At 41.1% G+C, this 15,406-nt stretch overlaps 1 protein-coding gene across 2 annotated transcripts in view; it reads left to right on the top strand.

Annotated features, from left to right (window-relative positions):
* LOC117880759 (contactin-3-like) overlaps positions 1–15,406 on the top strand; it is a 226,248-nt gene that overhangs the window by 57,696 nt on the left and 153,146 nt on the right. For both annotated transcript variants that reach the window (XM_034777204.1, XM_034777203.1), the window contains exon 2: positions 5,354–5,469. In XM_034777204.1, coding sequence (XP_034633095.1) covers positions 5,415–5,469 — 55 coding nt within the window. In that variant the 5' untranslated portion in view covers positions 5,354–5,414. The remainder of the gene's footprint in view (positions 1–5,353; positions 5,470–15,406) is intronic.

Below are 15,406 nucleotides of genomic sequence, written 5' to 3'. Positions count from 1 at the left end.
TTTCAGTTTCTTAACTTCCTCAAAACAGTGCTTTTGGGACCTCATGCAGTTTTCATGCTTTGCTCTGTCCAGAAGTATTTAAAAAAGTTCTAGAATCCGTGCAACCATTTCCGGGTTATCTAAAAGTTCCCTTTTCCAGTCTGTTAAAAGTGCCATAGCACAGTGGGTTTTTTTTTTTTAGGATAACTGTACAGTGTATAATTTTACATGACTAGTAAAATTATTTCATCATAAGAATGTGTCCCTAATCACTGTTGCTAAATGGAAAAGCAAGTTTCGAAAGTTGAAAGGCACAATCATAATCCCTGTAAGATTTATTAGAAGGTGGCTGATACGGTATAAAGCTCTCATCACTCCAGAAAGCAGGGTTCCAGCATGGATATTATTTCAGCTAAGCAAGTCAGCAAGGATAAAACCCAGTGTGCTAACATGAGCAGTACGCCAATGGGCACACTTACTGTCCCTCCACTCTCTCCACTGGTGCTGTTCTTTTGTCAGGGGAGTGAGTTTTGGAGTTCAGGATTCTTGTAAATTTCAATCTCTCCACTGACGGGCAAGAACAGAGCTAGGAAGCAGAAGAGATACCAATGCACAGTGTCCTACCACCTGCATGCCCCCTCTTGGGCTTTTACATCTCCCAAGGATAGCTGGCATGGTGGGCCTAATTTCAAATCTGCCAGTCTTAAAAGCATTCTTCAACCCCCAAGACAAACGTGAGTGCTTTCATGTTGAGCGGTGGGGACCAAATGAATTATGTTCCTATCTCCCTGTCCTCTGTCCTACACTCAGCCTAATAGGAACCCCATACCCACAGTGTTCACTTTGTCTCCCTTGACCTTTTCTTCCCCATATTTACAAAACAAATAAAGTTTCCCATACCAGGAAGCATCCCCCATTCTTCCTTTTCTTTGCTTGCTAGCCACCTGCTCTCCCACTTGGCTAACTTTACGCTGGTTCCTCCTTTCTCCCGGCCACAGCTGCTGCTGTGATGGGCTCTGTTTTCTAACCACTCAGATGAGGTGCCACCAGGGAGCAGTAGTGAATCAGGATCATTGATATGTATGCTGGAGGAAAAAGCATGGCCTTGACTCAGCTCCGCCTACCAGAACTTCACCCTCTACCCACATGGTCCAACCCAGCCAAAAGTTAGTGCTTCATAGCTCTCATGTTTTTGATGCGAAGGGGGTTCTTCTATAACTTAATGTTTCCAGCGGTATTTGTTTCTTAATCATGGGGCTTGGGGATTTCCTTTATAGACATGAGAAATAGTCAAATGTGTAGTAAATTCTCTTGCCACACAAAATTGCTTCAGGGTTTTGGCTCGCACAAAAAAATATGCTTGTCATGCAGCTGTCACATCAATAGAATTTAAGCAAAGCCTAATCCCTTTGCTCATTTTTACTGGAGATTGCTCTAAGTCAAGTACGCTCAAATGTTTGAGCTGTTGCCCATTCTGAATTTCAAATTCCTTCCATGTCATTACAATTGTGAATGCATTTCAATATATTATGGTAAGTATGCCTTCCCTAGCATAAATTCAGTACGTCATGGTACATGACAAGTACAGAAAGTATCTGCCACAAAAGAACAGGAAGTCCTAAAGCAGCATGGTTGGGATTTTGTGATTTGGTCACCAGTTTTTCAGTTTGCTTGACATCAGGAAGGATGTGCTTGTCAACATATATATTGAATTTAGGGAATACTTTAAAGGCAAACACAATGCGAATACATTGTTGCAACAAAAGAATAAAAAGTTTTGGTTTTCCTTCTTTTAAGGAGATTCTTTTCTTGGTTTTAAAACTGTAAATATTAATACTGGAACGGATCGCCTCTTTGTGATCATTTATATGGTACCTTCAGTGCCTACATCTGATTTTAATTTTGTAGCTTCAGAGGTAGAAAGAGTTACTAGGCTTTTTTTGTCTTACAAAGAGTCGTATGCATTGGTAATACTTATCTGGCTGCTTTCAGATGCCACAGTGAGGAGCATAGTATAAGGCCTAAAACTTTAGTTGCTTCTCCGTGTGGTAAATAGTTTCCTCATACTTTAGCTTAACCTACACATGGTACCTACCATAGTTTAGATCAGTGGCTCTCAAACTGTGGTCCATGGATGAGTGGTGGTCCACAGAGAGTTGCTGGGAACATTCCTAACTTCCAACTTCTAAAGTGTTTTAAAAATCATTAAAATGCATTAAATATTTTCCTAAGATAGGACAACATTCTGGTACCTTTACTCACGTTGAGCAGCACCTTGCTCTGTATGTAAAGTCACTGGGACAACCCATGGAGTAAGTTGCTTTTAATGTCAGAGTATGAGAATGTAGCCCGAACTGCATAACAATTGCTATAGTTGCTACACAGATGTTATGCAATTGTGAATGGGAAGGGAGGTTCTCTGCAGGGATCATATATGGGAGGGCAATTGTTCCACAGGCTTGCCTGGGGCTTTGTGCAGAATCCAACCCTTGCTGGAGAATTGTTTGTTAGGATCTAAGCTTATAATAGGTGAGGCTGTTAGCACTGCATATTATTAAGGTTGTTCAACACTTTCTACTTGAAATTTTCAGCTGCTTGTGTAGCTTTGCCAAATTTTAACTATTCGGGTTGAAATTTCCCACACCAGGTGTCTGCTTCAGGCTAAATTGTCTTGGAACATTTCAGCCAAAATGTTTGAGCTGTTTCTGAGAACAAGGATAGGGGGAAATACTTTGTTTTGCCCTTTTCAAATATGCTGGAAAACTTTTCTTTGAGATGCTCTAGTGCCATATGCTTTAGAGCAGAAATTTGAAATTTGGCGGGGAGCCTTTGTATCAGGGATATGCCTTTTGGTATTCCTGGGAAAATCCACTCAAATATGACCAAGTTATGAGCCTTTGCAAAAAGTCACCATTTGCACATGCTCAGCAGAACTTCTTAGAGTTTCTGAAATCTCTGAAGATTGCATCCTTGCAGAGCCCATTCGAACCTACCTCAGCTCCTGCTGCTGACCAAACTGCACATGCATCATTCCCACAGAGTAACCGAGCACACCTGAGCCCAGGGGGTTCAGAGGATTAAACTGGGATAAGGATCCTAGTGAGACACGGGGTGGGAGGGAAAGTAGAGAGAAACTGGAACTGGGGGTGGTGGTGTCAAGGCTGGAACAGGGAGGCAGGGGGACTGAAGCTGGTGAGGGAAACAGTGGGGAGGACTTGGGGCCAGTTGCGGGGGATTAGGGACATCTGAGATTGGCACAGGAGCTGTGGGGAGAGGAAGCAACTGTGACTGGCTGGCCAAAGAGTCTGGGGACAAGGAATCAGGGTGGATAGGGGAGAGGACAGGACTGGAACTGGCTAGACAAGGAGACTAGGACTGGGAAGAAAAGCCAGGGGTGGGAAAGAGAAAGGACAGGGACAGGTTAGCGGGGAGTAGGCAGAAGGGATAAAGCTTGGGGTGGGGGGAGAGGCAGAAGGGTCTGTGAACCACTAGGCTAGTCCCCTCCAGAGCATGGATTGGAACCCAAGTTTCCTGAGTCTCACCATTCGTCTGCTCTCAGCAGATATCTGTGAAAGCCACTGGTGATGTGTCCCTTCCCCCGCTAGTGCTGGTTCACACAGAGGATGACACCCTACTCCTCTGTCAATTATTCTGCTAGTTCAAGTAGCAGACGTCTCTGTGGTGGATCTAAAGTTCCTGCTGCTGCCCCATGTGGATGTCAATATGATGCCACAGGATGGAATTTGTTTTTTTTTCCCCTAAGAAACCTAGGAAGTTACATGAACTATGTTAAAAGAACGTTATTAAGGTTGCACAGTCAGGCACTCAAGCACCAGTTGCACAGTCAAGCACCATCCTTTCTCCTCTTATAGCCCCCTGCCTCATTTGCTACACACCTTCCAACTTCTGCACCAAATGAAATGGGTCCTACAGACAAGTCTCCTTCACTATACAACCCTGACTCATACCTAAAGCATCTTCATCTTATGCCCTGAATGAGGGAGGGATCCTGTATCATAATACATGCGCACAAGTGGACCGAATCAAGGTTGCATTTGCAACCTAATATTTGAATGCTTGACTTGGTAACATTAAATTAATGTCCATATTGAACACAATATGTTGCTTATTGCCGCGAACAGTTTTTCCACACCTAAGCAGAGAATAAACTGATGGGATCTTGTCTGTCAGAGTGTACAGACATCCTAAAATAATAGTTCTGAGACTTGCAAACTGCCCTGTTCATCTCAGATGGGATGTTGGTGCTGAAACCTGACGAAGACACTATTAAATGTATCTTGCAGTCCCAAACTGCCTGTTGAAGGTACAACAGACCCCAATTGTTTCTTGCTCAATTGCTAAATCTCCAGCTTCCCCTCCACAACCTTTACATAAGTGGGTATGTATCCTTAGTGCAAAATTCTGCAACATAAGCATAAGTAAAACTTTGGCAACATCAGTTTCATTGTTTTTTACATGTGTTACAATGATTACCAGCATAATGGTGACAATACAACTGGAATAAGAGCTGTGCATGTAACAGTAGGTTGGACGCTGGTTCACTTTCATTGCTATTTTCCTCTTGTGCCTCCTTTTCATACTCAGAAATGAAGTAACCTCCGATAGTACTTGAGACCCCAATGCTAATGAGATCAGCATAGATCAGTGGAGGGTTCTTTCCTTTACCTCTCCTATGCTCCTCTGAGTTAGGATTGGTTTCCCATTCTTATCACATGAGTCAGACAGAGGTGGGAACGCGTAAAGGTCATACCAACTCTAGGGAGAGGTGTGGTGCTGGCTAGTTTTCCCACGTTTCCAGTGGCAGGAATAGCAGGTGGTGAGGAATGAGGAAGTGAAAAGAGAGAAAGGGGTGGAAACAAATTCGGGGAGAGAGAATCTCAAACCACCTCTAAAACTGAGCAGCTCTGCTATTCTTTGCACCCCATGTAATCTGTGTCTGTAGTTTTAGACCCCAATCCAGCAAAGCAGCTAAAGCACATACTGAACTTTGTGCACAAGTAATCCCATTAAATCGGACTGTGATTGGAAGTGTGAACATACTCACCTGCATGGCTGGATTGGGGCCTTATTGTTTTTATATTAGCGTGCTATTTATATGAACACAGGGGGAACAAACTCACATGCGTGCCCGTGTGCTTTTCTTGATTTCCAATCAACGCTGTGCTATATTGCACTTCTAATTATAGGTTTGTGCTCATCTATGGCTCATGATTGAGCCCTAAATAGAAAAGAGAGTAATTTCTAAGGATTTAAGTGACTCCATCTGCCATTATTAAAAAGTGCTTTCATAAGGAAACGAGGTTTTCATTTGAATCCCGTGATTATACTTTGTGTGTATATATTGTTTTAACAGATTAAAGGCTTTGCGTGGAAGACTGCGGCTGGATAAGAGTTACTAACTTTTGGAATTGAAGATGGTGCTACCGTGGAAACAGTTGTTCCTGCTTTCATTCATTGGCTGCCTCGGAGGTAATGCTGTATGATAATCTCTAACTTCTAAATTAGAACTGTACTTCGGTCACTTCTTTAAGGGGAAAAAAAATATTGAAAGTACCAAGCTGAACTATATAGAAATCGAACCTGCATTGTAGAATTTAAAATGTCAATAGCATTCTAAAATAACTGCTCTATTCATTTGTTACATTGGGCCACACTATTCAAACAAGTAAAAGGTTTGATGTTATTGCAGATGTTGTTAGTTGCGCTTATATTGTAGCTATGCAAATATTTTGGAAAAAAAAATCTGTGGATATTAAATTTAGATGGGAAATGTTGCAATTCAGTATATTACCGAGGCAGACTGCTTCAGCTTTTGTTACAACTCCATATACTTCAGAATGGGTCTGATCACAAAGGATACTACTGCACTCTCACCATACCAGCTCACAACTAGTAGGTTGGCTTTTTCCACTCTGGCAGCCCAACTCATTCACAGTGCCTGAAGCTTTTGATGCCTTCCAGTTCTGCTCTCCTCCTGTGACCTTAACTTTTCTACCATTTTACTCTTTGCTTCATTGAGGTCAGCAGCGGCAGCAGCTCCTAATTTTGCTTTGTGGTCTTGTGTTCTGTGTGTGTTCTTGTTTACAATCTCTAATCATCTCAGAAAGTGGAAAGGAATAAAGAGCCCTGTCTTGTCCTTTGTAGCTACATCGTGGTAACCACATCCACAGTGACTTCACTGCCTATTTGACTTCACTGGGACTGCAAAAAGCAGAATTTGCCCACAGTGCTCATAGATGCTCTGTCATCCAACACATACGTTCTTCATCCAACAGTTGTAGTGTCAGTATGTTTTTATTGTTCTATCAGTGATCATCCCAAAGGAGTTCAGTGTTCTTTTGAGTCACCTCATTCAATAAAGCTCTTGGATGCACTCGAATCTGTAATGGCAGAAGAGAAAAGACAAATTCCTTTTCAATAAATCACTTGGCAAGTCAAGGCAGAGCACAGGTAACAGACTGACTACAGAACTAGAGAAGAGACCCGAAGTGGCAGGGGGCTGTTCTACAGCAAACACATTTCTGCCTGTTGAAAACCCTAAACGGATGTCTCCCTCATAGGCTTTTGCATCTGGACACATGAATGTGGATTTAGAGACGGTTGTCTTGCTAAGCGGGCCTCTAAAGACGATCCCTCTGAAGAGCAAGATCTGGTGATTGACTCTATCGATGCCTGTCGAAGTGAAGGAGGAGAAGCAATCTGTTATTTCTGAAGTAGTGTATTAATTGCAGAAATAATGTCTGCAGGCAAAATTCCTACATCTGGAACAAAAACTCCCTCTAGGAGAAATGCAATTGTTTTTTCTTTAAAACATGAAAGGCTGCTCAAAACACAAAATCTATAAACAGACTATGGGCCAAATTCAAGACCTACACCAAACAGAGGTGTTTATTCTCTGCAACAGCGCTATTAACATATGCCTATATTCTGGCTGGTGGCAATGTTAATTGGAGTGCAGAAGGGTGTGCTGGATTATGGGTGTTGGCACCTAGATAAATCGGAGCACTTCAGGGCACACGACTGAGACCCAGGAACCTGTTGTGCTCCTGAGTCTGCTGCAGACTTGCAGTGTGACCTCAGGCAAGTCAGGTAACCTCCCTGGGACTCCATTTTTCCCATTTGCAAAGCTGAGGTGCCAGCGTCACGAACACCATGAATTCAAACGTTAGAAGACAGACCAGAAAAATCCCATGATGTTTAGAAATACGAACTGCCTTTCTTTTTAGGGCTGCCTTCTGGTTATGAATTAACGCTCAAGTTAGGGGGCCTTCCCCTCCCTCATCACGTCCAGACCAATTGGCGTAATTCTGCCCTTCACCTTTTCTTCTCCTTAGTTCCCTTCTGGCAGTCAGCGCTGTGTCTCTAGTGCTTCCCCCAGGCACTCTCTCCTTTCCACCTCATGCTCTGTTGCTTCTGGGGCCCTACAACAATCTGACTTCCTCCAGGCCCACAGAAAGTCCTGTAGCAGTAGGATAGAAGGGAGAGGGCCGTAGGGAGTCACTTCCATACTGGGGGAAATCTTGGGATGCTGCTGAGGAGGCTGTTGTGTGGATCTCCTTACTGCTTCCCCTGCCTGGTTTGCTGCTCTGCAGCATGTTCAAAGCCTGGAAGATGAGGCTCTGCCCTGGAGGAGCTCATCAAGCTGGGAGCAGTGGCCTGTGGTGGCCAAAGGCTGCATCTACAACCCAAAGCCATCAGTCGAGGGTTCCACCACATCCGCTGATGTGGGGCCTGCATTCTGACTCCCTGCTTGGGGAGGAATTCCCATGTATTAGGGCACCCATGAAAGCTTCAGGGGAACTGGCAGTTACTTTCCTTCCTGCATAAGATGCATGGAGCCCTACAGATGAAAAGCACTGTGTGGGTACTAACTTATTCATAACCAGCATACGGAGCTTGCCCCCTTATCCCTGCGGTCTGCATTAGCTCGTCCCTCTGCGGTTCCCATCTTCAGAGCCTGAAGAATGTCCACCCCAAGGGTTGGGTGGAGGAGCCAGGATATGGATAGCTAATTTTCCATCACATCCCCAAGAGCTGTTTGGAAAGAGGTAAGCATTTATCCATAAAAAATTTCCTTTAAAAAAAAAAATTCTGTGAAAATGTTCTGATCTTTTTCATTTCCCTCTTTCTCTTTCCCCTTCTTTTCCCCCTCCTCACCCACTTTTCCTCCCCTGGAAAGGTGGGGGAGGCAACACAGAGGAAAAATGAAGGAAGAATCAAGGAAGTCTCCCAATTTTTCATTGAGAAACTGGAAACTGGAAAATGTCAAAAGAAATTGAGGGGAGGCCATTTTTCATTGAGTGGGGGAGGGGAAATATGAATAACTTTTTTTTTTTGCTCTCTTTATTCTCCTTCTGCTGTGTTTTTGTCAAAAATGTCAAACCAAAAGTTTGGGATTTTGACTAACAAAAATTTTGCAGAAAGTGTTTGTGGTTTTTTTTGTGTTTGGAAAACTTGACTTTTTAAATTAAAAACCTCAAAATGGAAAACTTTTCAGCTAAGAATGTTAAGTTTTCAGATTTCTGGCATTTTCAATACAAAGTCAAAAATTTCCCTGCAAAATTTCTACACAATCAATTTTTTTCATTTGTCAATTTTTTTTCCATAGGGAGAGGTGGGGGGGATGGGACGAGACACCTTCTGACCACTTCTCCCCTAGGCATATTACCTGCTAGGATTTGTCTAATCAATGTATGGACAGTTATTTTAAGGTTATAAATATATTTACAATTTAAAACAAAATCAGTTTGTGTTACCCACCTGCCAACTCATTCCAGGATTCTTTTACCTTTGCTACAGTTGGGGAATTACTTTCAGGGTCAAATGCAACAGTACCTGCTGTATTTTGGTAAAAACCTGCAATATGCGGATAATCAGTAACTTGTCTAAGAGGGTTCGCATTCAAAGATATTACAGATTCTCTATCTAACAGAGTTAATGTTCAAAGGTAGAGTGTTATCTATCTGTTAATTCATATACAATTACCCTGTTTAAATAATCAAGATTTTGTAAAGAGAGAAGTCAATACCAAAACTGTTTCAAAATCTTTATTAGCAATCTAAGCATATTCCAAAGTGGTATTCTGTTGTTGTGTTTGAGCCTCATATTCCCAATGGATGTAGATTTTTTTCATTAGAAATTGTTTCTTATGTAAATACAAACCATGTATAAATGTCTTTCCTGCCATAAATGACACTTCTTGTGAAACAGAAACGTGTGGTGTTTATAGATAGTATAGTGAATGAATTTGTGTTACTTACAGCATTGCTGTGTGTGACTAGTGGTGCTTTCAGGTCAACTGAGATAGTCTGGGAACAACAGGAAAAAACCTACTAGTCATTTTTGGCTTTAAAGTCTTTGTTTGCTGCATTGCTTGTACCTGGATGTCTCTTCTTGTGGTATTAGTGATGCTTATGCTGCTTGATTTTAATGTTAATTAAATGATTAAATTTGATTTTTCTTTTTACATCCTAATTTTCAGGGATATAAATGTTATTGGATTCTGGAGTGGCTTGAGAATACCATAGGGATCTCTTGCATGCATTATAATTAATGTTATGCAGTAGAGTGTAGTGTATGGAAAAGCACTGTGTAGGTGCAATGCTGTTGTGTTTAATATGATTAAAGTTTGTCCATGTTTAAATAACTCTATTTAAACTGATACTTCGTGCTCCATAGTAACATACTAATTTGAGATTTATATATTATGTCACTGGCTGCACCTGTCTAATGATTTATAGATAGGCAGTAAGAATGTTCATAGCCTGGGCTATATTGATTGTCCATTTTAAAGAATTGGATATTGCATTAAAAGGTATTGTGTGCTACTGTCCCAAACTTAGGGAGGAAATAAAGGGGAAAGCAATTAACCTACCAAGAGTGCTGCCTATGGAAAATATCTACTCAGATGCTTTCCTATAGTGGAGTAATGCTTGAAAAAATGCAAGATGTTACAGTATGATCAACATATCTATAACATGGGTTGATATATTCAATAGCACCTCAAAGGTTTAAAGGAATTGTCTGTAATGGATAATCCCTTGTTAATATACATAAGTGTGCCCAAATGCAGATCTTGTGGATCAAATATTTATTTAAATATGTCGTAATGTAAGGGTAACTCTTTTACAGATGAGATAATTCACATACTAATGAAGGTTAACACTTTAGAGCAATGCTCAGAAGAGGAGAGCACCAGTTTCACAAAGCAAACTGTGTGTGTGTGTGTGTGTGTGTGTTTAAAGGGCCTTAGTTATATCTTAAATCATATGGACAAGGGTCATATCTTGTCAGTGTTTGACATGAAAAATGAGGATAATTACAAGGCTCTGAAATCATTGAAACACTTTGGGCCAGGTTGTGCCTGGTCCTTGTACTGATGTTTGGTGGAGAGGGAGATGTACAGGGTCAGTTACAGTCACATTCCCAACCCTTGGTGGAGTACTGGTGTTTTTCCTCCTAGCACCTCTTGGGGACGCCTCGGGAGAAAGTGGGTCTAGCACACCGTGCTGAAGTATGCACTTCTCTGTCCTAAGGGATGTAGAGTGCACACTCCTCCCACCCTGTGCCTCCTGGAACTCTGAGAAGAATTGTTGTAGAACTTTTTCTGGAATAATGCAAGTCATTTTTATTCTTGTGCAGATGTACATGTCTGTGGTAATGATACAAAAAGAGCTGGTCAGTAATATTCCCATTATTCTAAGGTTGGTTGCAACGCTGTGGGAAGCACCAAAAATGACTTTGGGCCAAGATTTTTAGAGGTGACTAGCTAGTGATTTTGGGTGCTTCAGGTTTTTGCCAACCAGCATGAGACACCTTTAAAAGGGGTCCAATTTTTAGAAAATTCTGAAAATTAAGCCCTTTTAAGGTGACTGGAGCTGGGGCACCCAAAATGAATTTGCCCCTAAAAAATTTGTCTTGATCATCCAGAAAGCTGGTAATGGGTACAATCAGTTGGCCTGAAACACTCTTTGTTGATGATTTTATTTGGCTTCATGCAGCTTCAAGATGCAGTAAGTTGCAGAGAAAACCAGCTAAATAGCTTGCACAAATAAGCACTCCAGTAACTATGAAACTCAGTGGCTAATTCTGTACAACTATTCCTTTAGCATCCTCAGCACTACACACTGAGCTTTTTAGCCCTAGAAACTTTGACTTAGACTTAGCCCTAGACTTCAAGAAGTACATGGCCTCTTGATAAAGTGATAGGAGTCCATCTGTTGAAAAATGTTGTGCCCTTTTAAAAAAAAGATTATTTTATGTCATCTTAGCCTTTTGGGTTATTTTTAAAAGTGGCTTATATTTGAAAGCAAGTCTTGGTTTTGCTGTTTATGGAGAACTGTAACTCTCAGGATTCAGCGTAAACTGCAAGGTAATTTGTTCTAATCCATGTTATATGGCAGGGGTGGGCAACCTGTGGCACGCAAGCTGATTTTCAGTGGCACTCACACTGCTTGGGTCCTGGCCACCAGTCCGGGGGGCTCTGCCTTTTAATTTAATTTTAAATGAGGCTTCTTAAACATTTAAAAACCTTATTTACTTTACATACAACAATAGTTTAGTTATATATTATAGACTTATAGAAAGAGACCTTCTAAAAATGTTAAAATGTATTACTACCCCGCGAAACCTTAATTTAGAGTGAATAAATGAAGACTCGGCCCACCACTTCTGAAAGGCTGCCGACCCCTGTTATATAGCATTCTGAGTCCAAATGGACATACCTACTTACATACTGAATAATTATAGAAATGCACTTTCTAGTTCTGTACAAAGAGAATTTCAGTAAAAGACACAATATGAGAGGAGCAAGCCAAAATGTGTTATTTATAAGCCGATTTCCTGAATAAAACAATGACTTGCAGAGTTTATATCAACAGCCATGGACCTTTTTCTATTATTTCACCGAACAATATCCTAGCCACAGACGGCAACATTTGGTTATTAATCAATTAAGTTTTGGTTTGAAATATTTAACTTATAATTTATGATTGTGATGCCAATGATTGAACCACTAGTGCTTGAGGTGCAAGTGATTTAATTTGGAGAATATCATCTCTCTTGCAGACTGTAATTTAAGCTAATGCTTTTTACAAATTATTCATCTTCAAAAACATATAATGGTATTAATTTATTGTCAACTTTAGCAGCTTTAAACACTGACTTAGAAGAAACTATTGTTGTTTTTTAAAGTCATTCAATTCGTTTAGTTTATGCTAGTTCCTAGCTCTAAAGGCATATGAAGAACATTGATGACAGATAAAATCAAGTCCTTAATTTTCTATAAGTAATCATTTGGATATGATAAAAAGACTTTTAAATAAGCAATTGCTTTTTATATTCAATTTTAATCCATTGACAATATCAATTTAAAAAAAAAAAAAGCCCAAACCAAAAACCCGGCCCTATCAGCATTCGTGGCATGTACTTGTGTTCCATTCAGATTAGTGGCGCACAGTGGAATTTGTGTTCTCCAATTACATTTGTTCAGATTCTTCCTTAATTTAAACTCTCTTGCTGCAATTGTGAAATCAACAGAGTTACAGCAGGAATGGACTTGGCCCTTTACATCTAAATCAGAGCAATGCAAAATTGACACTTCTTACCTCATTGGTAGTGGAAGCTGAGACGTACAGGGAGAAAGACTTGTCTGGATTAAGGCACTGACTGAGGAGAGCTAGGTTTAGTTTCTGGTTCTGCCACAGCCTCTCTGTGACCTTGCGCAGTTTACTCAATCTCTGTGATGTAGTGGCCCCCCTGAAAGAGGAGAATAAACTTTCCTTTCACCCACCCTTTGTCTGTGTTGTCCACGTAGGTGGTTACCTCTTCAGAGCAGAGTCTGTGTATTTGTACAGTTCCAAGCACAATGGGGCCTTAAATCCTGAGTGAGGACTATGGGTACCACTGTAATACAAATAACCACCTCAGTGCATGAAACTGCTACTAAAGGATTGATCATACATATGCTTATACTCATTAATTGGTCTATACAAATTATATTCTTGTTAGAAAGTGGGGTCCTGAGCTAATGACTTCATAAACTAAGGCAAAATATAGTCCAGACAAAGATGGGGGGAAGAAGGAAAGGTATTCAACATGACACTTAATCCTTTTCCCTCCTCCACTTCCCTGTTCTCCCTTTCTCCTCTTCTTTCCCTCCTCCTGTTGCCCTTAGATTCCCTTCAGTGACCCCTACGCCATGTTTCATTTCCAGTTTTTCCTTCCTTCACCCCTTCTAAAACTGTTACCTACTATAGTTTACTAATTCATCATGTATCACAACGTGGGTAGTGGAGTCAGCTATGGAGTGTGTCCAGTGAATAACGTCAATTGGATAGTGGTGTGCGTTGGTGGTGTCACTTGAGCCTCTCTTTGGCCTGCAGGTGTACTGCTTTTACATACCATATCCCAAGTGGTTTGGGGAGTGGGTCTGCTGGAATCCTTGAGCATCAGTAGTAAAAGCAGTGGACCCAATGCTGCTAAGTAGCTGTTAGCAGTAATACTGCATCTGTTTATAATCAGTATTTTTGAAGATCTGAGGCAGAGCCAGGCATAATTTGGGAAGGCAGAGTTCAAGCTTCCTTGCACTACCAGAGCTCAACTAAAAGTCCTGGAGTTTGGGCTGCTGTGTGTTAATTCTAACATCACCCTTTTATTTGAACTGTTTGAGAAGACTTGATAGCCTTTAAAGTGAACTTTTAAAAATCTTCTATGTAATGCTGCAATTTAGATTATATACAGCCAGATTTTAATAAAAATGCACTATAAGCATCAAGCAAATGATTAAGCACATTTTTAAAATAGTCCTTTAATTATCATTAAGACAGATCTCAGGGGAATCTGAGTATGTTACTGGAAGAAGCAATTTTAAGTGTTTTGTCCATAAACTGAAATCACTGCAATTTTCCCCCCCAAGATTTTTTGCAATTTAGCATTGTGATAGCATCATTTCTAGAGAAATGAAGAGGTCATTGATCTTGGCTTTATAAATCTTGACATTCTTTGTTTGTACAGATAAACTTATTTCAAATTAGCTCTGCTATTGCAATATCCCTAGTCTTGAATTGCTTTTGGTTTATCCCATTTAAATCTTGACAGTTTATCGAAGTAGCCATGTGAGAATGCCTGAGCGAGAGAAAAGAAGAGTCCTGGGCACTTATTTTCTAAATAAATAGATATATCAATATCTCATTGGTTATGTGTATTTATTTTTTTGCAGTTTACCTAAGGGAGGGTAGAGATGGTTATTTAGCACTTTAAGGTACAAGGTGCTTTACAAAACCAATAAGAGTTGGAAAGAAAAAAAAACCCAAAGCAAAAATCTCCAAAGATAAGACTGAGTTAAAATGTGTAGAGAAGGAGACAGGAGGGGAAGGATGGTCCAGTGGTTAGGGTGCTAGGCTGTGTTTTGAGAGACCTGGGGTCAATTCCATGCTCCACCACAGACTTCCTGCTTAACCTTGGGCATGTCGCTTAGTCTCTCTGTAGCACTGTTCCTTGTCTGTGACATGGGCATGATAGCACTGCTCTACAGAGGTGTTGTGAAGGTAAATACATATGAAGATTGTGATGTGCTAAATAGTACAATGATGGGGACCATGTAAGTATCTAAGACAGTAAAATGAAAGAGGACTTGCTTAGAGAAACACCTATGTTTGTGCTAAGAGTGACTGACTAGATTCGCTGACTTTGCTACCTTTCCACCGGGCTGTCTTGCTCCCTGGTGTACGGCTACTGGGAGGTTCACTTCAAAATAAAAAGTAAATAGTATTTGACACTAGCGTTCTGCTCTTGTAGCGTTTTTGCAGTGTGTGTGGCAGCTGATTTTCTCCCCTGTTCTTGCTGACTGTTGGCTTCACATCCCTATTCTGTCTCACTGCAGAACAAAAGTGGAGGAGTGGGCACAAGGTGTAAGAAAGGGGAGGCGAATGAGCTTGTGCAGCACCAGACCCTTAAAAGGGAGTGGACAAGATCTGAAACCTGTTTGGAAGGATTAAAGGCTGGGAAGAAGAGGGAGGTGTGGGGGACAGGGAGAAAGCACCAGAAAGAGAAATTTGAAGAGAGTGAAGGGAAAACTTTTTACAACAACAAAACACTATATTGCCAGCATGCCCCAAGACAGCTCTGGAGAAACCACTTCAAGGAGTCAGACAGCGAGCTCAGTCTCCTGTTGGTCACCGCCACAGATGGTCTAATGTTGTAGACACCTCAGGTGAAATCCTGGCCCCTTGAAAATGTCCCATTGACTTCAGTAGCTTTGAGATTTCACCACAGCTCTCCAGGAAACTGCACTCAGAACAGTAAAGAACCATTAAATTGGACTTTCAGCCATTGTTAGCCTGGATCAAATTTGACCCAAGGATATGGAGCTGAAAGGATCTGTGTCCCATTTACAATCCCTTGAGTT

Source organism: Trachemys scripta, chromosome 7, assembly GCF_013100865.1.
Source record: "Trachemys scripta elegans isolate TJP31775 chromosome 7, CAS_Tse_1.0, whole genome shotgun sequence".
Taxonomy (NCBI): Eukaryota; Metazoa; Chordata; order Testudines; family Emydidae; genus Trachemys; species Trachemys scripta.
This window is presented reverse-complemented; position numbering and strand designations above follow the sequence as displayed.